We start from the raw sequence: 24,648 nt of genomic DNA on the forward strand, positions 1-24,648 counted from the left end.
CGATCGTTCATATATATCAGGCAGGAACGTTCGTCGTTCGTTTTCCGACGATAATAATTGGAAGTGTGTACGTAGCTTTATGGACTTCAGGCCAAAATTTTACAGATCAAGATGATCCCTATACTAACACCTCAAGATAACTCAAAACTGAGCAGACAGATAGCTGTTATCTTACAGTAGACAAGAAGTCACCCCATATGCCCTGATCAGGTCAGAAAAAACACAACATTCTAACTGTTCAAGCCCACAGATCTAAGAATCAAGTATATTTTCAGCATATTATTCAGCTGAAAAAATATGACACTCAGTGGACAATGACCCTATACAGATGTAAATGCGTTTCACCAGTCATCAGGGCTCCTTTATGGGTATTTTATCCTTTGTATATATATGAACCCCACCCAAGCAGCCTCTCACCAGTTCGGCTTTTCTTTTGACTCCCCTCGCCAACTTCTCTAGCTCTCTTGCGGCCAAGTTCACGAGGAGGTGGTAAGTGACGGGTAATCTCTGTTTGGTTTGTTCCTAGATCCAACAGAAGGGTGCTAATGGGCCCCTGGTAATCACAGGATGATGGATGTCGCAAAACACTCAATAACTGAAGCTTGAGGTTCTTTCTGACACTACTGACCTGAGACTTGGCCAGAGTTGGTGGCAAATTTGCTGTAAAGAGAGGTAAAGTTAGTTAACATTAAAATGGCAAAATAAGATAAATTGATGGACATGACTAATGTACCATGTAGCGTTTCGTAGGCCTGGACAACTTCAGCCATAAACATGGGCCTCTGACGAGCAATCGAAGCCAATGAACCAAGTGCCGCTGTTAAGTTGATGCTGGAGATCGCCGGATGGGCCATAAACTTAAGGAGTTCTTTGAGGGCTTGTTTCCCTGTGTCTCTTAATGTGTCTGCAAAGATACAAGACAGGTGTGAACTTATCTTTACAACCACCATGGGGGGCAGAAAGAAAGAATTCAGCTACAAAGGGATGGGAAGTTAGTATGAATATAAAGTTACAGAAACATAGGACCACTATGGAAAAGGACAAATATATATGGGGGTGTTAGGTGAATAGTGATATAGGATACAGAAAATAAGAATGTATTTACTAAGGTGCAAGCATAAATGTAGAATATAGATACAAAGAATGGCCATGACTGAATGAACAGGGCGGGTATAGATCTATGATACAGAAAAGTAGGATGTAGTAAAAGTAGGACCATTGTCTATCCTGGAGGATGGAAGAGATTTAAGATATTGATCAAGAAAATTACCATGACCAAAATGACAAAAAACAGGAGGGGGTGATGCGAGTTGATATTTGATACAGAGGAACACCATGTTTGTACTGGAAATTATTATAGATATAGAATACTAAGAGAAAGAACATGGCTATATTGGGGAAGTTAGTATAAATATAGGATGTGGATAGAGGGAATTAACATTGTACTGGGAATTTTGTAGATATAAGATACAAAATAGAAAAAAGGAATATGCCTGTATTGGTGATGAGTACAGATATAGGTTACAGATATAAAAGGTTAAGTATACTTATGGGAATAGGGTTAACATGCCTATAGTGGGAAACAAGTATAGACATAGAATGTGATTACATAGGAACATAATTTTATTGGGAACGGAGTATAAATTTAAGATAGATATGAAAAACACATCCATACTGGGAGATTAGAATATATTTAGATAAAGGATACAGATGATAAATAGGTCTATACTGAGGGGGTAGCATAGTTATAGGATACAGCGGATGAACACCTTTATATCGTGGGGCGAGTATACACATAGAAAATAAAATAATAAAATGATAAAGCCTATACTTTGGGAAAGGAGTATGGATATAGATATAGGATAGAGAGGATGACCATGACTGCAATACACACTGTATTTTAGAAAAGGGTGGTCTGTAGGGATTTGCTCCAGGCTAATGTCTCCTTCCTGTCTCTTAGGAATCTCACTATCTGGAGTTCGAGGGGAAAGAGTCACGATTAAACTCTCCACAAACTTCACTGCATGTGTGCGAATTCCATCATTGTCAGACTCCAGCAGTTGAAGGATGTCTCCAGCCATTTCAGTCACCAGGTCCCAGCAAGACTCTTGTTGTTCTGAAGGAGGTCGTGAACGGACAACCCACTGTACGAAAAACGAAAAAGAAGGAATGTCATCAGAAATTTGTCATGTGTAAAGCTGTTCTGTTTGAAGATTATAGCTAGTAAACTACTAAAGTGCTTCTGGAGGGCTGTCTAGTTTAACCTTCACATACAGTTTCTTTGCATTAAGATCTGTGACTCACCATTGATGGCTCAGCAATTGAGGATATCAGAATAAATATGGTCCAAAGACAGAGTTTTTTGGTAACAATCTCTTGTGTATTCAACAAAACTCAATTCGCAGTACAATTGGAGAGGTACTTCTCACTTTTAGAGGTTGTGTACCTCCTCTATACTAGACACAAATCAACTACTTAAAGTGCATTGAAGATGAAACATATGAATATTTCTTATATCGCAGCTTTGTTAACCCGACACGTTTCGCCCAATCTAGGCTTCCTCAGGGGTGATGCTACGTATGTTGGAGTTCAAAGCACTGTTTCTTGAAAACATCTAAATATTTAATAAACATGTGTTACAATAGTGGATTGGTATTTAAATAATTGTTTTATTTCATATGTTTATTGGTGATTAAGTTACTTTCATTGGAATATACTATCTGAGGTTCCAATGATGAATGTCATATTAGTCTTAGTATTTAATCTCATATGGTACATCAGGGGTCAAAAAGAATATCCTGTATGTACAATATGTTCAAATAGTCTCATTAGTTCAGAAATAGCTTTACTAGTTATCCACATACTGCTTTTTCCTTATATAGATATATATTTTTAGATATATGCATATATTTTTAGGGATATGCATATCTGCGAAAAGCATCAATGTATATTCCCATACTATCGATAAACCCATAACAGTGGGTAGTTTTATTTAGGTAAATAAATAGGAAGTCCAAGGTCCAAGGAGTTGCAATGGGGACTAAATGTGCCCCATCGTACGCTAACCTATACCTGGGAGAGTGGGAAAGAGAATTATTTCGAGACACTAATTTCACCATCTTTGCAACCCAGATCTTTGTATGGTGTTGATATATTGTTGATATTATAAGTATTTGGACAGGTTCCAAGAAATCCCTCTAAAATGTGTTAAATTTCATCTAGACAAATAGATTCAATCTCAAATTTACAATGTACTCACACAAAAATAAAGCACCATTTTTAGATGTATGTGATGATCACTAAGACCAAAAAATTACACATACTCTCTTTAGAAAAGAAACGGTTGCAATACAATCCTACATACCCTAAGCTCACATCCAAAACTTAAAAAAGCATCCCATTTAGTCAGATGTTAAGACTAAAAAGGAATTGCACATAAGCAATGGATTTTAAACATTAGGCCACGGCTCTCATTAAGAGCTATTAAGAAGAGGTTCAATCAAAAAACTTTTGAAAAAATCCTACTACAAAGCTAGTCGGCTTAAAAGAGATAATTTATTCTGTGAACAAACAAAAAACCTACTGAGACACGCAAAGTTATTCTAATCACCCGGTATAATCAAGAGCACGCCAATATTAAAAAAAGAATCTCTCAAAACATTGGAATATACTTTTGGGAGACCCCAATATAAAGACACATATAGGAAACAAACCACAAGTGACTTATAAAAAATGAGGATCTATAAAAGATCTATTAGTACATAGTCATCATGAACCTTATGTCGCAATAATGGACAAAACCAGTAGACTAAAAGGGACCTTTAAATGTAGACATTGTAAACAATGTAATTGGATATATGAAAATCAAATCCTGACCTTGCCTAATGGATCAATACATAGACTAAACAAACACGTAAATTGTGAATCTAAGGGGATTATATATATCTCATTACATGAAGATGTGGTAGATATCATATAGGGAAAAGGAAGTTTAAACAACGTATCTATGAACATATATACGCAATTACCAATGGAAAAATGCTAACGGCCATTAGTGTACATGTAGGCACTTGTCATAATTTTGACAAAGACTGTATACAAAGTTCAGCTTTAGAACAAATATCCCACAAAGGGGAGGTACATGGACAAAATCTTGCTTCAGCATGAAGCCAAAGCTTCAAACCTTTTTTTGTAGTGAATACGGGTGAAAGGCCCCCCCCCCCCCATCCCCTTTTAAAGGATTATGTCTATACCACTATCATTATAAATATCAACCTTATCTTATATTGTTAAAGTATGTATAGATGGGAATACCCTAATATATATGTATTTTACATTGCTTGTGTAGGCAAACGTTAAGATCAGATACACTTGCATTTCCTTGTTTTTTCTATTTGATGTAATGTAATAAATTACATCAATAAATGTTTTACTTATTATGACTGCATGGTGATATCAAAAGAACCTTCTGTAATTTACGCCCCTTTCTACAAAAGATCTGATCTATTATATATTTTGCAAAACTTATTGATGTAATGTTATTTCACTATAATATGATACCCAAGATACTTTTTGTAATGTACTTTTCCTAACAAAAGATCTGATCTGTATACCATTTGTAAAAATACAGCTCCACCGTTCTGATTTCCCTGCAGTTTAAGAAATCAGCATGTGACATATTACCATGAGATGGGACCCCTGGTTACGCCCCCTGACTTGCAGAGACGGGGGCATCGGCACAAATTTGGTCAGTGCACTAGGAGCGGATGGTGGTGACACTGACACCCGTATGTACCCGTTCTATTGGACGGGTGCGCTGTGCTATTCGCGGTGCATCATCCAGATGCACGGCGCACCAGCAGTGAGCCGGAGGACCTGCCCTGGGATTCCCTTCTCTCCTCTCTCCCCCTCCCCTGCCTTCCTCCCCTTTTCTTGCTACGTCTTCTGACGGGCGGACTCCTGTGGGATGACCTCCAATCGAATGTCTTCTTTGCACGCCGTCCACGCTGTCCGACGTGCACATGGTGAGAGGAACTTCCAGAACGTCGACCCATTAGTCCATATATGGGCGGCTTCGGTAGACTCTCCCGTCATTCGGCTTTCCTCCTTTGACTGTAGTGGCGGCTTACACTGCAGGCAACTCTGAGACACATCCAGAGGTAAATGCCTAAACAAACAAACTTAAATAATGGCATAATATACTATGGCACAAAATAAATAAGCTTTGATTTATATGCTTTACCCACTATAGGTTTAATAGTGGATTATTATTAGAAGCACATCTTGTACCTACTCATCCTTATAGTGAAGGTATCCCTCCATATCTAGAAGGGTAAGAAACAATTAAAACTACATTGAATCTATACAAAAGGAGAAAGTGCTTTTTCATACAGGCTGAAGAGAATTATTTTTTATTTTACTCCACAAAATGACATTTGCGCACAAGCAAGGATAATGTAAGTCTGTTACCTTATTTTTATGACTTCCTATTTATTAACTTACATAAAACTACCCATTGTTATGGGTTTATGGATGCATATCCCTCTAAAAATATATATCTATATAAGGAAAAAGCAGTATGTGGATGACTAGTAAAGCTATTTCTGAACTAATGAGACTGTTTGAACATATTGTACATACAGGATATTCTTTTTGATCCCTGATGTACCATATGAGATTAAATACTAAGACTAATATGACATTGATCATTGGAACCTCAGATAGTATATTCAAATGAAAGTAACTTAATCACCAATAAACATATGAAATAAAACAATTATTTAAATACCAATGCACTATTGTAACATGTTTATTAAATATTTAGATGTTTTCAAGAAACAGTGCTTTGAACTCCAACATACGTAGCATCATTAGGAAGCCTAAATTGGGCGAAACGCGTTGGGTTAAAGCTGCGATATAAAAAATATTCATATGTTACACGTTCTATGCACTTTAAGTAGTTGATTTGTGTCTAATATAGGAGGTACACAACCTCGAAAAGTGAGAAGTACCTCTCCAATTGTACTGTGAATTTTACCGAAAATGTCTGGGTAACTAACCTCAAGGGATGAGGAAGTACCTCACAAATTTGTATTGTTGTCATTACATTTGCTCTTTCATACACTAGAGAATGTATTATTCAACAAAATTCATTAATACACAAGAAATTGTTGCCAAAAAAACTTGTCTTTGGACCATACTTATTCTGATATTATAACTTTCCAAGGTTGGCGAAAAAGTGCACCTCCCTGTCAGGGACTAACGCATGAATTTTAAATCCATTGTTCCATCTCTGTCCCTGGTAAAAAATCTCCTAAATTTCAGCAATTGAGGAGCCATATCATGCAAATATAAAAAAAAATATTCAGAAGAGGAGCCAGAACATATGGAAAAGAATAAACATATTCAGGGAGGAGCCAAAACACGAGACGAGATATAGATAATTCAGGGGCAGAGCCACAAAATAAAGGCATGAAAGATGATATTTTGAGGTGGGGAACAACACAAAGAATAGGATAAAGATTGTCAGGGGTGGAGCCACAACATGAAGGAGATGTAAATACAGTATTCAGAATTTTAAACAAGAACATGAGGAAAAGAATGAAGATATGCAAAGGAGAAACCACAACATGTGGATCAGAATAAGTTAGGGGGAGGAGCCAGAGCATGAAGAAATGGACATTTTTAAAAGAAGACACATCATGTAAAAAAATACATTTTAGGGGAGGGATACAAAACACAGAAAAAGATAAAATCTTTAAAAGGTACAGTATGTAGAAATTAGCAGAGGCTTATGTAATATTAGGTCAAATTAAGGGAATATAAATAGGAGGAAGTGCCAGAGAATGGAATGTAGAGAAATAAACAGAAACATTCAGGGTGAAAGTGTGAAACAAAATGGAATGTAAATATGTTGAGTGGAGCCAGACACACAGTAGAGCCTGCTAGCATTTAGGCAAGGAGCTACAGTGTGTACAATGGGATGGAGATAATCAGAAGAATAGTCCAGAATGGAGGATTGAGATATCCAGGACAGCCACAGCATAAAATACTGTGATGACAATTTTAAAGGGAAGAGGAGAATAAAAGAAAGATACTGAGAGAAGAACCCATAGCGCTGGCATTAGGAAGAAGCTATTCAGTGGAAGACACAGAGCTAAATAGAAGAAAAGATATCCCAGGGGGAAGCTTGACATGTTAAATAGGATGGAGACAATGAGGTAGGAGTCACAGAAAAAAGGAATAAGATATTCACAGAAGGAATCTACCTATAAAGAAAAGATGATGATACCAGAAGACATAAGAACCCCCATCGTAACCAGATTCCTCACCTGAAGAGCCACTTTATAGAGCTGAGTCATGGTCAAAATGGACTTTTTTACCACGTTAACATTTTCATCTTTCAAAAGCATGTGGAGATTGGCAATCAATTTTATCAAAAGCTCGTTATCCAATTTGCTGTTGAAGGGACATAAACAATGTCAGAACCATGTGTGCAAATCACAGAACGCCTGGCCACCCAATACAAAATATGCCCAGAGGGTCATCTATCATCCACAAGTATTGCAGAAAAATTTTATTCACAGCACACACTGAAATATTAGTTTCTGTTATTGCCAGGATTGTTCCCTCAAAAGTAGATGGCCAACAGATCCCACAAGCCCTCTAATGTAAATACAAAGCAGGATCCCCCCAGCGCCCCAATGTAAACACACGGCCGAATCTTCCCCCCCCCCCTCCCCTCAATATCAAAGCACAGCCAAGTCCCCCAATATAAATGAACAACCAAATCCCCCCCAATCCCCCATTAGAAAAACAGAATCCCCCCAGTCATCGATTATAAATGCACAGCCTGATTAGCAGATCCTGCTAGCCAGTGATGGCTTGTTCAAAAAACAAGAATATGTAAATAATTTAATGTCCAATATCCATAATCACCAGCATAGACCAATTCCAAAGCAGCTACATATATTCTCTCACCATGCTTCTTCAATGAAATTCACCACAAATTTCCGAACATCCACCGATTTATCAGCTTGGAAGGCAATAATTTCCTGCACAATGAGATTGCACAGGAAAACATCAAACAAAAGACAACAAAACAAAAAAGGTTACAGACTTTTTATTCCCTGGTACTGTGTATCACTTACATCCAGGAAGTTATCCAGCAGTGTAGGATCTTTGTTTATAATTAGCTCCTGAACCTGTAAATAAAAAAACACAAATAACTGAATCCAATTAAACACTAGCCACTAGAGTGAAGTACATAGGAGGATAACTCACCTGTTTTAGCATTGTGATCTTGGAATCATTGGTGGCCAAAGCAGCCATGTTTAACAATTCCACCACCTGAAGGAGAGAAGAGAAGTCAGTGAATCTGCTACACCTGCCAGAGGGATGATCTGTCTGGGACATCTTACGGACCCATTAAGCAATTTGCCCATGAAACCCAATGAGACCACAGCACAGGATTTAACAGACAGTGCACAACCATGTTCCCTCATGTCCTCATACCCAGCCACATCCACAGAACTAATACCATGATGTACATACTCACCCTCTCAGAAGTGGACAGGACATCAGAAGCCACGTCATCCTGGGAGAAAAACTGAAAAGCCATGCTGACGGCCATGGCTGCCACAGGGAAATGCCTGAGGGATAAGGAGAAAAGAAAGTATTACTTATCTGAGAAAAAAAAAGGAAGGGGGGAGTACCTGGAAGGTACCAGAAAGGTAAGTGGGACAAGAACTGTGGAGGTATTTGTGTATCAGGTAGGTAGGTGGGGGAAGAGCTGTGGGGGGATTTGAAGGCAAAGCACGGGAGCTTGAATTTGATTTGCAGGTGAAAAGGAAGCCAGTGACGAGAACTACAAAGAAAGGCAGCAGAAGAGGAGCCGTGGGAAGGCTGTGTATAGGGTGAGTAGGTAGGGAGGCTGTGTACGGGGAGGGTAGGTAGGTGGGAAGGCTGTGTATGGGGTAGGTAAGAGGGAAGGCTGTGTATGGGGTAGGTAGGGGATAAAGACAACAAGGTGTTTAGTGATGGAGGATGATAACGGGATGATGAAGGTGATTGTTATGTATTGATAGAGCAGATTTTACAGATAGAACATATCGATAGGTACATAACGGAGGACAATGAAGACGATATTGGGGTAAACATGTATGCAGCACGGACAAATGGGGTGACGGGCACATAGGTGATATAGAAAACGAGAAATGAAAGCAGCCGGGGGTGCGAGATGATAATAGTGACGGGCGTGTAGCGTGCAGGAGGATAACACGGAGCATAACACCCGAATTAAGTTTCTCACCCTCCACCTCTTCTCTGAATCCTCCTCTTACCGGTGTGTGCTAGACAGCCTCTTCCGCCGGAAGTTCTGCAGGTCACGCTGCTCACGCTCCTGCTCACTGACGTCTCAGCGTGGAGGGCGGAGCTTAGCGCTAGAGTTCTGAAGCTGAGGAGTTATAGGTTTGTGGTCATAGGATTGGGAGAAAGGTGGCAGCTGCGTGGCTATAAGAAAGGGAAAAGGGTGACAGCAGTGTGGCCCTAGGAATGGGAAAAGGGTGACAGCAGTGTGGCCCTAAGAATGGGGAAAAGGGTGGCAGCTGTGTGGCCCTAAGAATGGGGAAAAGGGTGGCAGCTGTGTGGCCCTAAGAATGTGGAAAAGGGTGGCAGCTGTGTGGCCCTAAGAATGGGAAATGGTGTGACAGCTGTGTGGCCCTAAGAATGGGAAATGGTGTGACAGCTGTGTGGCCCTAAGAATGGGCAAAGGATGACAGTTGTGTGGCCCTAGTAATGGGAAAAGGGTGACAAGCTGTGTGGCTATAGGATTGTGGGGTTGATAGCTGTTTGGCCCCCTAAACCAGTTCAGGAATTCTTGTAATACTGATTTAGTATACCTAAACTTAGGTAGACAACCCTTCTATTTAAGGTTAAAACATTTGTTTTTTATATAAAAAAAGGGTGCAGCACCGCCCCTTTAATTCTCCATCGTCTAGGCCAAAGGTAGGCAATCTCCGGCCTTTAGGCTAGATATGGCCTAGCCTTTATTTCAGTCCGGCCTAACACCCCCCCCCCCCCCCCCCCAGTTATTTATTGTTGAATTCATCTAATTGAATTGTCGCAATTTTCATGGGTTCCTGTGATATCATCGAGTTCCTGCACAGTAACCCCAATTACTATGCCTAAAGCAACGCACAGCTACCAGCCTCTGGAAGGTTCACCTCAAATGTCGTGTCTTAAACCCGGAATGGACTGACAAATTATTCTTCGTCCAACGCAGCAACAAAGGCGTGTTTAGTGTGCAACAACACCAACAGCACTTTCAAGCGGTTGAATCTCAAGGGGCATTTTGATGCCAAGCACGCACACATGTACAGAGACTACACCGCGGATGAACGGAATACTGAGGCTGCTCACTTGCAGTCACGGTTGGAAAAAACCTTTCCTTGGACATCTTGTTTCTTCTGGCCTAGTAGTCCAAAAAGTTTGCCGACACCTGGCCTAGGCCATCAAGAATGAATGGGAGCGCAGATCCTCCCGGGATATATATGTCACGCATCCCAGGAGGCTCTTGGCTGCTCCTTCTGCGCATGCCCAAGCATCTCGAGCATGCGCAGTAGGAGCTTTTTCATCAATAGGGAAGAAAATGCAGATCTCATGGAATAAGATGGGCAAGTTTTTTTCACAATCTACGTCACCCGGTCTAACTCCTGCGCAGTGTGAAATTGGGTGACGTAGGAAGAAGATGAAGAGAGGAAAAGATGTCAATGATTTTTTTGTTTTGGGTTTACCTCCGCTTTAATGGCCAATGCCTATGTTGTGCTATAAGACACTGGCCAATTAAGTTTAATCATGGGAGTAAGCTTCACTGTGGCCGGCAATGTAGGTGACTTAGCGCCTCAGTATGACGCCTGCCAAACACACCTTTTATTGTGTGAATGTAGCTTTGGGGAGCTACAGAGCTCATTCTTGGGCGGGTGTAGGTAGTATGTTGTAAATTTGGGAACCTTTTAGGTTAGACCAACATAACGGCTGTTTTTTCGCTCAGTTCCTTCTGCTTTCCTAATTGTTATGATTGGCCTATCTCTAAGATGCAAGTCATTACCTTTGCATTACACCCTTAAAAACGTTGCAAGTACAGAGAAATACCTGTTCATTTGCCAAAAATTGACAGGACTCCTAACCTCTTGTACACTCTGCATCTGCTGCAATAAAATCCCAAGCAGTGTTATTAAGGCTTTCCTATCTCAGAACTGCCCAAACTCAGAAGAAGCAGAGGAAACATGGTCCACAGAATTCAAAGCAGGGAGATCCTTAAAGAGAAACTAAACTCAAAAGTCCCCCAAAAACAAAAAAATACACTTGCCTTCAATTTTTTACAAGGCAGTCGATCCAGAGTCCGGAGGTCTCTTCTATCAGGTCCCATGTCATCCCGCCATCTGTCTTCAGGCCGGCGCTCTGGGCGCCGCCATCTTCTCTTCTTCCGCGTTCTTGTTCCTACGTCACCCGGCACTCAGGCACGAGATCAGGTGACAGAAAAATATTGCTGATATCACTGCACATACGTGAGATTGGGAATTTTTTCCCCTTCTTCTGGGACGTAGGTATCCCGGGGGGCTTTGAGCTCTCATTCAGTTAGGGGGGGAATTCTGAGGAATGGGGTTTGGTTTCTTGTAATACTGATTTAGTATACCTAAACTTAGGTAGACAACCCTTCTATTTAAGGTTAAAACATTTGTTTTTTATATAAAAAAAGGGTGCAGCACCGCCCCTTTAATTCTCCATCGTCTAGGCCAAAGGTAGGCAATCTCCGGCCTTTAGGCTAGATATGGCCTAGCCTTTATTTCAGTCCGGCCTAACACCCCCCCCCCCCCCCCCCCAGTTATTTATTGTTGAATTCATCTAATTGAATTGTCGCAATTTTCATGGGTTCCTGTGATATCATCGAGTTCCTGCACAGTAACCCCAATTACTATGCCTAAAGCAACGCACAGCTACCAGCCTCTGGAAGGTTCACCTCAAATGTCGTGTCTTAAACCCGGAATGGACTGACAAATTATTCTTCGTCCAACGCAGCAACAAAGGCGTGTTTAGTGTGCAACAACACCAACAGCACTTTCAAGCGGTTGAATCTCAAGGGGCATTTTGATGCCAAGCACGCACACATGTACAGAGACTACACCGCGGATGAACGGAATACTGAGGCTGCTCACTTGCAGTCACGGTTGGAAAAAACCTTTCCTTGGACATCTTGTTTCTTCTGGCCTAGTAGTCCAAAAAGTTTGCCGACACCTGGCCTAGGCCATCAAGAATGAATGGGAGCGCAGATCCTCCCGGGATATATATGTCACGCATCCCAGGAGGCTCTTGGCTGCTCCTTCTGCGCATGCCCAAGCATCTCGAGCATGCGCAGTAGGAGCTTTTTCATCAATAGGGAAGAAAATGCAGATCTCATGGAATAAGATGGGCAAGTTTTTTTCACAATCTACGTCACCCGGTCTAACTCCTGCGCAGTGTGAAATTGGGTGACGTAGGAAGAAGATGAAGAGAGGAAAAGATGTCAATGATTTTTTTGTTTTGGGTTTACCTCCGCTTTAATGGCCAATGCCTATGTTGTGCTATAAGACACTGGCCAATTAAGTTTAATCATGGGAGTAAGCTTCACTGTGGCCGGCAATGTAGGTGACTTAGCGCCTCAGTATGACGCCTGCCAAACACACCTTTTATTGTGTGAATGTAGCTTTGGGGAGCTACAGAGCTCATTCTTGGGCGGGTGTAGGTAGTATGTTGTAAATTTGGGAACCTTTTAGGTTAGACCAACATAACGGCTGTTTTTTCGCTCAGTTCCTTCTGCTTTCCTAATTGTTATGATTGGCCTATCTCTAAGATGCAAGTCATTACCTTTGCATTACACCCTTAAAAACGTTGCAAGTACAGAGAAATACCTGTTCATTTGCCAAAAATTGACAGGACTCCTAACCTCTTGTACACTCTGCATCTGCTGCAATAAAATCCCAAGCAGTGTTATTAAGGCTTTCCTATCTCAGAACTGCCCAAACTCAGAAGAAGCAGAGGAAACATGGTCCACAGAATTCAAAGCAGGGAGATCCTTAAAGAGAAACTAAACTCAAAAGTCCCCCAAAAACAAAAAAATACACTTGCCTTCAATTTTTTACAAGGCAGTCGATCCAGAGTCCGGAGGTCTCTTCTATCAGGTCCCATGTCATCCCGCCATCTGTCTTCAGGCCGGCGCTCTGGGCGCCGCCATCTTCTCTTCTTCCGCGTTCTTGTTCCTACGTCACCCGGCACTCAGGCACGAGATCAGGTGACAGAAAAATATTGCTGATATCACTGCACATACGTGAGATTGGGAATTTTTTCCCCTTCTTCTGGGACGTAGGTATCCCGGGGGGCTTTGAGCTCTCATTCAGTTAGGGGGCGGTGCTGCACCTTTTTTTTTTTTTTTTTTTTTTTTTAAAAGGTTGTTGCACTTTAAAAAACAAACAGAATTTTTACCTTACATAAAAGGGTTGTCTAGAGTTTAGATACGCTTTAAGCTGAAAATCTTCTTCTACAGAAGTAACATCACCAAATCTGGCAGTCAGAGGTAGCAGTGTTATTGATGATTTCACATTCCAGATACAAAGCTACAGTGGGGAAAGTAAGTAATGAACATGTCAATGTATTTTTTTAGTAAATATATTTCAAATAGGGTTATTGACATTAAATTTTCTCCAGATCTTGGTAGCAACCCAAGTAATCCACACATACAAATAAATTAAAACAAATCATTCCATCAGTTAAGTTTAAAAAAAAATGGAATGGCACAGGAAATAAGTATTGAATACACTTACTGAAATGTATTTAATACTTAGTAGAAATGCCTTTGTTAGTAATGACCGCTTCAATAAGCATCCAGTATAAAGAAACCTGTCCCATACATTGCACAGGTGGGATTTTGGACTGATCTTCCACACAAACTGTCACAAAACTCCGATCTTCGGTTCTTTCCATAGATTTTCAGTTGGATTCAAGTCGGAAAACCTTTATTTTCTTTCTCAGAAACCAATGGAGAGTTTCTTGGGCTGCGTGTTTGGGATCATTGTCTTGCTAAAACGTCCACCCTCGTTTTGTCTTCAGCATCCTGGTAGAAGCCAGCAGATTCTTATCAAGAATGTCCTTCCTTCAATTACATGAAGTCTGCCAGTACCATATGCTGAAAACCAGCCCACATGATATTCCAACCCCCACTGTTTGGTGTTTTATGGGTAATGTGCAGAGCCATTTCTCCTCCAAACTTGGTGTGTGACATTTAAAGAGTTCAGTTTAGGTCTCATTTGACCACACTATATTCTCCCAGTAGATCACTGGCTTCTCCAAATGTTGTGCAGCAAACTGAGCCTCAACATGCTTTCTTCAGCAGTGGAGTCTAGCGTGGCGCTCTTGGACAACGTCTCAGATTATTATTTTGACTCCTCATAAATCTTACAAGGCGTATGTGGTCATTGAGGGGTTAGCACAAATTATGTTCTTTCCATTTCTGAATTTTGGCCAAAATGGTGCTCAGTGGAACATTCAGAAGATTAGGATTACACCTGTAACCAAAGCCATCAGTATGTTTTGCAACAATAAGGTTGTAAAGGTCTTGAGAGCTCTTTGCTTTTACCCATCCAAAAAATGTGTACCTTGTGTGATACCCAGATGAGAACTTTTAATATAGACCATCAATTAGGGCTAAAGCATCCGATATTATTTAGTACTGATAGAGGGATGCTTTGTAAATACTGAGTTTTCAGTTTTTTTTGGGCTTTCTGTGCCTTTTTGCACCTCCTTTTCTTCATGTGTTCAACACTTCTTTCCTGTGCCATTCCACTTTACCGTGTTTCCCTGATTTTAAGACATCCCAAATAAATAAGCCACCCCCAATTTTTGAAAAAATAATGATCAGAAGGGGACAATCAATGGAACATGAGTGATCATGAGTGACTTTTAACAATAAATGTGTACTGTAGTCTTCTTTGTGGAAAAATAAGACATCCCCTGAAAATAAGACCTAGGGCATATTTTGGCATTTCAAAAAATATAAGACAGTGCCTTTTAATAGGGGAAACAGGGTATTACACATAACTTAGTTTATGGGCATATTTTTTTTTATTTCTTTGTACGTGTGGAATACTTGGGTTGTTACTGTCATCTAATCAACATAGAAAATCTTATGGTTTAATTTATTTTTTATCTCACTTAGCAGCAATGTATCCAAACTTGTCAATGTTAAATATTTATCTAGTGACAACTTTAACTTGGTACCTACACTTCTGATTCTGGTGTTGAAGTCTGCTAAGTTTCCCTTTAAATAAATTTTCAAGCCCCCTACTTTTTGGAAACCTGGACTCTGTTTACCTATGTTCAGTCTGTGCTGTCATTAGCTAGGTAGCCCTGTGGGTGCACCCACTGATTTGGTGAGCATCAGACATGGGTACCTCTATTTTACTGACCTAGAGCAAAGATGTAGATCAGAAAAATATGTTTTTGATTTAATGTACTGAATAATAATGGTAGCATTGAAGCCAGACAACTGAAACTGAATCCTATGATCACTGCATCTTGTGGAATATCAAACAAATATGTTTACTGATGTAGCAACCACTTTTGTCTGTCTTTTTTCTTAATCAAGAAACTGTTTTCTAATACTTTTGGATACCTTAGCTTGACGATTCAACGTTTATCGCTTAAATTAGCTCAAAAGATATGGATGCCACTGTTCATTCTATTTCACCCATCATGCAAGACAAACCAGACATCCCTGAAATCATTTCTATAAGGCAAAGAATTTTTCACCTAATCTTGGTCAGTTATGTTGGCTGCCATCCCTGGAAGCCACATGTGGCCAGTCAGTCTAACAAGTATAAATATGGATTTTCCAAGGAGATCACAAATGTTCCGCCTCACATTAGGCTAGACGTGTCTTTATAGAAAATTAATATAAATATTGAGATGAAAGGATTGCTCATGTTTATTTTATAATTACTTTGCTGAATAATGTAACTGTTGGATCACCTGACTGCCAAGTCTACGCTCAAGTGGCAATAACCCAACAAATTATATTACAGGTTGTCATTCAAAAATCCAGCCATCCCTAATCCGGTTCCTTTATATTTACGGCATGGATTTCGGAGCGCATTTTCAAATTTACAGTTTTCTGGAGGCACCGTTTGTTTTGATGGCGCTGTACTCCAAAGTCAGCTGTTGGGTCTTGCTTGCACATGCTTTCCTGCTCATTCCTTCTCATTTATTTGCTGCTGTATAGCCCCATTATGGATTTACCATCCATTTAAAGGACTTTACAGGTAGTCATTTTCTGTTAAATATATACTCGTACAAATTCCGGAATTTTCGAAAACCCGGTTGCCGGATTTTTGAATGTCAAACTGTATTTGTGCAGTCATGCTAAATGACCTTGGAGGAGGCATTGATGGTCAGAGAATCAAATTGTTATTTAGAGGTCAAAGAACCCAATTATAACTATGGTGGTTAAAGGAAATAATTACTATTACTAAAGTGATATAAAATTGTCACTATTGCCATGCAAGAGGATTTCAATAATACTATAATGTTTAGAAGAGTTTAATTTCTGTGGTGGTCAGAGAATCTGAATTATTGTTCTAGGAGATCTGTTAAGCAGGGCCTGATCCCTAACTGTATTATGAAAGCGACAATTGTAAAATACAAACCACCACCGATTATAAAAAAGACAGATACCTACATAGGAAATGGCCCAATGCAAACATGTGACGTCAGTTATTACAAAACACAATTGAAGGGCTATTTCTGGGTTCAACATTTTTCTTACTCATAAGTGTGAACTTTGATTTATATACATGTATACATTATTATCACCGGCAATATTTGTTCTAAATTCTGTTTTGCCTACTTGTTTTGCATCAGTGTCTTTAAAAGAATAAAACCCACTGAATTAATATGACAGCTGAGAAAATATTTTTTGTCAGATTCAGGGATCAGCCTGTATTACTCCCATGATAGTGTACAGAAATTAAATTAAATGGAACCTAACACTAAGTCGTACTTAGCTCCCATCTCAGTATGAGCCAAGTCCAATGATTGGTTGAGAACAACATGTTACAAATCAGAATCTTTATTATGTACTTATTTACATACATCAGTAATGCTCCTGTGTTAATTGCTATTAGGCTAATTAACAGAAGTAGGAAGCTGTTGCTATCTATATATATATATATATATATATACTTTATATATACATTTATATTGCTTTCTTGGCTATTCGGATCTGGACAAAGAAGAAAAGAGATTAGGAGATGGTCAGAGTGAATTATATTATAAAAACAGGATAAATAAAATGCAGGTAAAGTAAAAGATGCTATTGAGGGTTCCAAAATAACCCAATATATAAAACAGAAATAGTTCATCAGAGGGTGTCGGAGCCCTTCTGCCACAACTCCTCTAGAGGGAAGCAGAACTTTCCCACATCCAATAAAGGCAAAGCCAATCGAAAGGGACCAGATCCCTTTTCTACGCTACCCCATATTGAATACAGTGGTTACGCCAACATCCAATACAGGAAAAGCCAACCTATCAGAGGATACTAGTGACTTACAGACTAAACTGCCCCCACATTAATTACAGGAAGAGCCCCTCAGTGAGTGCCAGAACCCCAGTCTAAACTGCCCCTGATTCTAATACAGAAATAGCCCTTTAGCAGGTGACAGAGTCTTGGACCAAACTCCCTCCACATCTAATGAAGTGCCCATCAAAGGATGCCAATGCCTTACAGACAAAACTCCCCCAGTCTCTAATACAGGAAATGCCCATCAGAGGATGCCAGAGCCTTACAGTCAAACTCACTACCCCCACCCACCCACCCATCTCAAGTCTATAGGAGGGTGACAGTGCTTTACAGACAAAATTACCCCAACATTTATTACAGGTAGAGCTCATTAGAAGGAGCCAGAACAGACACTCCCCTGTCCCTGGTCATATACATGAGGAGGTTTACCTGCAACTGCAGGTCCATATTGAATTTGGCCATTTGTATTTTTACATCTGATTAAAACCAAGTTAGACTGTCTTTTTTGTGTGTGTGGGCTGTGTGTGAACCATGCTGGAGGTGCATTTCACCACGAACTTTAGAAAACATCCACTTTGTGTGATAATCAAAATCTGAACAAAAAAGTCAACAGGATTTGAATCTTCACATGTGATCTGAGGTGCAAAAAAATAAATAAATATAAAACAATTTTATATTCTACATTTAGGAAAAACAAAAGAATTCTGAACACAAAAATAATTTGGATAAAATATCATGTAATTGTAGATCAAGTGCCCGTGGCCTTTCTCATCTGTAACCTTAATTTTCAGCAGCAGCCTGGGGAGACCTGGACATCTCACTATTTAAACATTTCTTCAGTGGATTAAAAAACAAAATGATAGAAGCCCCATTATGGGTTACGTTCTCTGCCACCTATAAATTGAGTACCTTAATTTACACATTTTTCCAGCGACCTCTGCGCTTACGGGAATTCAAGTAAGAGAATCTCTTTCTTTTGTTGGGAGGAGGGGAGGTTGGAGAGCTTGGCTGTTCCTCTGTGACATTCTGCTGCCCACTTTCTTCTTCCTGGTTATTGTGATTATCCTCCAACTCATAATTCACAGAACAAGGTTCAGATTCTGGTTCTGTCTTTGTAGGATAATAAACAGGATCGATGAGGCCGGAAGGAGCAGGTGATGGAGGTTGAGGAGGTATAAGAGGTAAAATGGCTGCGAGGACATTGGTCAAACGGTCCATGCTCTGACGCAAAGTGTAGGTTAGATGTCGAATTGCCTCTGCTGTTTCCTGTTGGGCTCTTAGCATGGCTACTGTAGGGTCATAGTGCTGACTTACAGCCCCTGGAGAAAGCATAGGAGAAGCAGACCCAGGAGGCATCGGTGGCGGAGAAGCTCCCTCGGATGGACCAGGTGAAGGACTTAGCTGGGGTAACTGCACAATGTGAAGTTGAGGTGTTGGGGATGGAGACTGCTTAGGCTGGAGCAGAAGTGGAGGGTCAGGCGGGCAGCAGGGGCCACTCAGAGAATTTTCTGCACTAGAAGAACCCGGACCTGGTAAATGTAAATCTGGGGAAGGGGGGAGGGGGAAACAGGAGCATCAACATCAGATTTACGGGAGCTACTAAACCAATTTACATTGCTACAAATATCAAGAACAAGCTTTATTACTAGAAGAATATTTATAGAAAACACCACTTTTATAAAAAAAAAATCTAAGCTTTAATACAAGCTTATTTGTGGTAATATTTATTATTTGTTAATTTTTGTTATTTGTATTTTATTCTAAATACTTATATCCATTTGCGATTACTGCACATATATTAAAGTTCTAAAAAAAAAAAAAAAAAAAAACTACCTTCTATGGACACCTGAAATTGCTGCATACCCTATGTGAATGCCTAAAGCAGCTGCACCCAATAATGGTCTACTCTCATCCCGATGCCCTCCTTAGGGACCCCTTATTTATCTGTACCACCATTTGGACCCCTTTTATTTGACTAAAACTTTATATAATTACTTACAATAAAATATACATACATTTAGGTGACAAACTAGGTTTGTTTGTTGGCAATACTATTCTGTCAAATACATTTTATTTTACATGTAATCTTAAAACAAAATTAGAAAAAAAAGTTTTTCCTATTTTGACAAGCGAGTGAAAAAAATAGCTTTACTTAAATTTAAAAAAAAAGTACAGATATTCCCTGAGTTAAGGACATCCGACAAACGGGCGGCACCTAGATAGGAAAGCACAGCTTACTCCGAATGAATGGCTAGGCTCCATTAAGTAGTTTTTTTGCTTTGTTTGTGATTAACTCACAATAAGGATTTTATACAGTAACTGACACCACGCTGCATAATAATATGTTGAGACAAACATCTGTCCTAATTGCATTTATAAAATAATGTACCTGTTCTGATTTACAAAAAAAAAAATCAACTTAAGAACAACCCTACAGTCCCTATCTCGTATGTAACCCGGGGACTACCTGTATTTTAGTCTATATTTTGTGCAGTATAAATGACATTTAAATGATGTTTTGGGTACCAAACATAGTAGAGTTATTTGCAAATTGAACCCTTTTGTTTTTTTGCAACACTGTAATAAAAGTATTCAAAACTGAAAAAAAACAATCCTATTATTTGGGAAGAAATTAAGTAATTAGGGCTGATTAAAACTGATTAAAAGTAAAAATACATTTGTACTAAACAAAATAAGTTTTCTTTTTTTAGATGTCACATGCAGATGAAAGGTCTAATATAAAGGAGATGGTAAACGCATTACATATGTGCACATTTCATGTATGTATGGAAGGGAAATCTTATTTTTTGTGCGTTTGCTGTCCATAACTTTAGAAGAAAATATTTGTTTTCTTTAGGTCTTAAAAAAAAGAAATAAAGTTACAGGAAACCCCATCTTATTTATCATCAGAACATGCATGTCCCCACAGGAAGGTTTCTTCTTGCGTTTCATCAACTATAGATTTCCTCTCACTTTCTGTTTTGGTCACAATAAAACCGATCTCCCCAGCAGGGATAGCCTGCAAAACAAATTTTGCCTATAGTCTAACTATCCTTATACTACCCAGATGAAAAAATAAAATCTTTGCCTTTAGAGTCACTTTAAAATGCAAAATGTATAACTGTAAAAACCTCACTGGTGGAGACATTCAAAAGAGTTAGAGCTGTCACTCAAAATACACCGTAAAGTATTCCCATTCACTCCACCCTAGCACCTATATAAAAGATTATGTAGAGAAAGTAGAGGTGGAGGAGCTGGGCCAACACAGTCAGAAATTAAACAATAACAGATGATGAGCAGGTATGAAAAATAGGAATGGTGGGGAACTGAGCTACAAAATTATTTTCAAGTTTTTAGCTGAACTCGTTTGGTAAAAAAAAAAATTACCCTTGCAGTGGTGTTACCCCTTCACTGTATGGGTTAAATACTCAGCTTACACCTCATTCCATCACAGCTCCTTGTGAAAGGGCACTTTGCAGCATTGTTAATAATGTTCTTGGTCCTGCATTGTAAAGGTCTGTGACCAAAATATTGGGCTCCTTACATATGAGGCTGTAGGGCCCAGTCGCATATAGGAGGGGCCTCCAGATGCAAGAGATGAGGCAAGTTTTGTTTTTACAGTCAACCTAGATATTAATGAGCATTTAACCCTTTCACTTTTGGGGTAGCTCCACTTTCATGGTAGTTTTCTACTCTTTGTGCAGTTAGGTAAATTGCAAAGAATAAAAAAATATTTATTTCCTGCAAGCATTTCAATACTGGAGAGCACAGGGGTTACTTCAAAATGGAAGAACCCACTGCAGCTTTTCTCATTACATCACTGGTGCCACCAGTAGAGGGCAGTACTGGAAGTCAGGAAAGGGATTCTGGACTGGATACATAAGCAGCCTGTGTTCCTGTGCAGAAACTAAAGACAGAAGTGGACTGCACTCTGTCCCACTTCCAGCAGGAGTGATGATTTACTGAGGGATAACCTGATGATCTGCCCCCCTTTATAGGAACATACAGGCTGCTTCTGTTGACCTTCTTTGTGTCTCCCTGATCCAATGCAACAAATTCCTAAACACTTGTGAAGCCAGAGGATCAACATGACAGCATGCATTTTCAGGGTGGGTTTAGCAATGGCAGCTTATGTATCTTTCCTTTTTTAGGACAACTGTACCTTGTCTTCCCAGTCATAATTTCCCTGGGTGCCTCCCTCTTGGACATATAATTACATTGGTCTTCAATAGTCCTGCCAGAAGTGTTAGGAGCATTCCCGCTGGGTCTTCATCGTGCACATGTACGCTGCTGACCCATTTATTTTTATAGGGAGGCTCTACAGGGCTGCAGTGTGCATGAGTAGGATGGAGAGGTGCCATAAGAGAAGGAAGAAATGCTCCAGGTAAACCATTTGGTAAGCACTGTTACATCAAGGATGAAGATATCTATTGCTCAGGTGAGATGCTCTTGAAAAAGAGGGGTGGGTATCAGTACCAGTCAGTGCCCATTCAGGCAGCTAGCTAGGAGCCCTGATCAATCAGCAAGTCATTTATCTGTTACAAAAGAGGAGTCAGCGAGACTATGGGCCTGAGAGTTGGATAGCCTCTTATTGGAGGGGGCCAATAAAGCATGATCACTCAGCAATCCTGTTGGGACGGGTCCAGCACCACTTACCCACAGGCCGTGTCCCCGGAATATAGGCCTCGCGGCCAGGAACCACCCCCGGACCAAGGATAGCAAATATAGTCTCTTCTTCTGCCGTTAGCACCTCCTCTGCTGTGCCATTCTGAGTGGAGTGAGGAACCCGTGCAAGCTTCTCCTTGGTCCGTCTCTTGAAATCATTCCAGCGTTTCTGAACTTCCTGAGCGGTGCGTTTCCAGTTGGTTATGGCATTAATTTTGGCAGCGATGCCCTCCCACACTCGCCGTCTCTCTGCCACGCTCAGCCTGCGGGCCTGTGCCCCATACAGCATAGAGTAGTGGGCGCGCACTTCTCGGATAAGGATCTGATTCTCCTCATAGGAAAAGCGGGGCTTTCGGAGGCGGGTCACCTCTTCTGTCTCGCCGGACATGGCGAGGGCATTCACAATGGCCTCCAGGGTTTTGGCTAAATGACAACAGAAGAGCGGATTACAAAGCTGCAGAAACTGGCAGGAAGTACAACCATCCGTGTCACAACCGCCAGGAGACACAGCTATAGTAACGCACATAGCTATGCATGTTTTTGGGCCCATATATCCCAAGACGCTCTCTAATCAAACACCATGCTGGGCCACCACAGAAATGGGGAGGGGTATCTGGGGGTAGCAGTTTGAGAAACTGATGGTAGAATAGGCAGTATGGGGGCATAGCAAGATTATAAAGGCAGGAGGAAGAGATTCCCATGGAGTAGTGGGTCCAATGGAAGGGAATGGATGGGTAATGGTGGGAGGAAAAGAGTGGGTGGGCAGGGGGGACACACAATGGTGCTGGAAAAGTTTGGGGTATAGTGGTGATGGAGAGAATGGGGAAGCGGAAGGAGAAGCATGGGGTACAAGGGAAGGAGTATGGGGGTTGGGCGTGGGGGGGGGGGGGTTGTATTGGGTTTATTTTGGGGGTGGGGGAGATGTTTAAGACATAAAACGTGCAGAAATGGAATGGGTGAACCCAAGGTAAGAGGTGGGGTTTGTGTGGGTACCATGGGGTAGAAGAAAAGAATGGGTGGGATGGGGAGAAGTATGAGGTACTCTGGGGGTGACAGTAGGGGGTTGGGGAGGAGTTTGGGTGGGCGGGGATGTCACCCAGGGGCTGGAGGAGGGGCAGAGGCCTTCAATCCCGGAAGCGGTCGGGCACTAATCTGTGAAAGTCGGATTAGAGGGTTTAGCGGTGGACAGCCATGACCGACACACACAGCTCCCTCATACGATCATATCAGCAGATTTGTCACCTTTTTGTAGCTTCTTTACCCGGAGCTCCACCTCTTCCCCTTCCCAGCCGAGCATGTCCCGTACCGCGCGCTGCATGCCGGGAGGCAGACGTAGGAGCCACCAGGGGGCGCCTAGCATTCTGCACGGCCGAGCACAGTGTAAGTAAGCCAATCACAGTGAAGAAAGGACGAGCAGAGTCAAACACTGCTGGTCATTGGGCACAGCAGACAGCCAATGAATAAAAGCGGATACATAAAATTGACACGAAGAGAATCAAAAAGAGACGATTATCACCGAATATTGGCGATAGTACCCCAGAAAGGCTAGCCAATCAGGATGTAGGAGGCGGTAACAGCCAAAGGTCACCAAGCAAAAAAGCTGAAAATGTGTGTGGGTTGATGGTGAGGACGTTGTGGGCGGGGCCCAGGTAACGGCGCCATAGTCTATAACAAATAGGATTGCGCCGTGCGGGACGATATGCCGACGTGGAGAGCACACCGGATGTGTTAGTTAGAACTCGGCGGAATGCACCGGGAGTGACGGGCTCTCCGTGCTGCCTCAGTCACTTCGGGGATGTCAGTTTCATTTTAATTTATGAACCGAACATTTCCTCCAATAAATTTACAGCCGAAGAATGAGAGAATACCAGAAATACTGCAGGAAAATGAGAGAGAACATTGGGCAAGCTGCAGGAAAATGAAGGAGAGAGAATATCAGAAATATTGCAGGAACATGATAATATCAGACAAGCTGTATGAGTGTGAAGGAAAGGATTACAGACAAACTGCAGGAGAATGAGAGAGAATATCAAACAAGGTGCAGGAGAATGAGACAATATCAAACTGCAGAGAGAATGAGAGAGAATATCAGATAAAAAGCAGGACAACGATAGAGAAAATCAGTAAACTGCAGGAGAATGAGAGAGAGAATATTAGACAAAATGCAGGAGAAAGAGAGAAGATATCATACTTCAGGAATATGAGATGAATATCAGACATACTGCAGAAGAATGAGAGAGAATCAAACTGCAGGAGAATTAGATAATATCAGGAGTGTGAAGGAGAATATCAGACAAATGCAAGAGAATGGGAGAGAATATTAGACAAACTCTAAGAGAAAGAGAATATCAGACAAGCTGCAGGAGACTGGGAGAGAA

At 40.8% G+C, this 24,648-nt stretch overlaps 2 protein-coding genes across 4 annotated transcripts in view; both read right to left on the reverse strand.

The window, feature by feature from the left end:
* SYMPK (symplekin scaffold protein) overlaps window positions 1-9,439 on the reverse strand; it is a 24,836-nt gene extending 15,397 nt beyond the window's left edge. Inside the window, exons 1-9 of one of the 2 annotated variants that reach the window (XM_072429389.1) lie at window positions 9,311-9,439; window positions 8,558-8,651; window positions 8,284-8,349; window positions 8,151-8,204; window positions 7,981-8,054; window positions 7,332-7,458; window positions 1,895-2,144; window positions 734-904; window positions 418-660 (exon numbers count right to left, since the gene is read on the reverse strand). In XM_072429389.1, the coding sequence (XP_072285490.1) occupies window positions 418-660; window positions 734-904; window positions 1,895-2,144; window positions 7,332-7,458; window positions 7,981-8,054; window positions 8,151-8,204; window positions 8,284-8,349; window positions 8,558-8,632 (1,060 nt within the window). In that variant the 5' untranslated portion in view covers window positions 8,633-8,651; window positions 9,311-9,439. The remainder of the gene's footprint in view (window positions 1-417; window positions 661-733; window positions 905-1,894; window positions 2,145-7,331; window positions 7,459-7,980; window positions 8,055-8,150; window positions 8,205-8,283; window positions 8,350-8,557; window positions 8,652-9,310) is intronic. The other variant, XM_072429390.1, reaches the window with a different exon arrangement.
* A 7,700-nt stretch (window positions 9,440-17,139) lies between these two features.
* MYPOP (Myb related transcription factor, partner of profilin) lies at window positions 17,140-23,643 on the reverse strand. 2 transcript variants are annotated; one of them, XM_072429395.1, is made up of 3 exons: window positions 23,513-23,643; window positions 22,262-22,693; window positions 17,140-19,149 (listed from the first exon to the last, which is right to left on the reverse strand). In XM_072429395.1, exons 1-3 carry the CDS (start codon window positions 23,628-23,630, stop codon window positions 18,521-18,523), a joined length of 1,179 nt encoding a protein of 392 aa, XP_072285496.1. In that variant the 5' UTR covers window positions 23,631-23,643; the 3' UTR covers window positions 17,140-18,520. The 2 variants fall into 2 exon arrangements, with proteins under 2 accessions (XP_072285496.1, XP_072285495.1); XM_072429394.1 differs by lacking the exon at window positions 23,513-23,643 and having other exon boundaries at window positions 22,262-23,502.
* Window positions 23,644-24,648: the final 1,005 nt, after the last annotated feature.

The sequence above is a fragment of the Pyxicephalus adspersus genome, chromosome Z (genome assembly GCF_032062135.1).
Source record: "Pyxicephalus adspersus chromosome Z, UCB_Pads_2.0, whole genome shotgun sequence".
Lineage (NCBI taxonomy): Eukaryota > Metazoa > Chordata > Amphibia > Anura > Pyxicephalidae > Pyxicephalus > Pyxicephalus adspersus.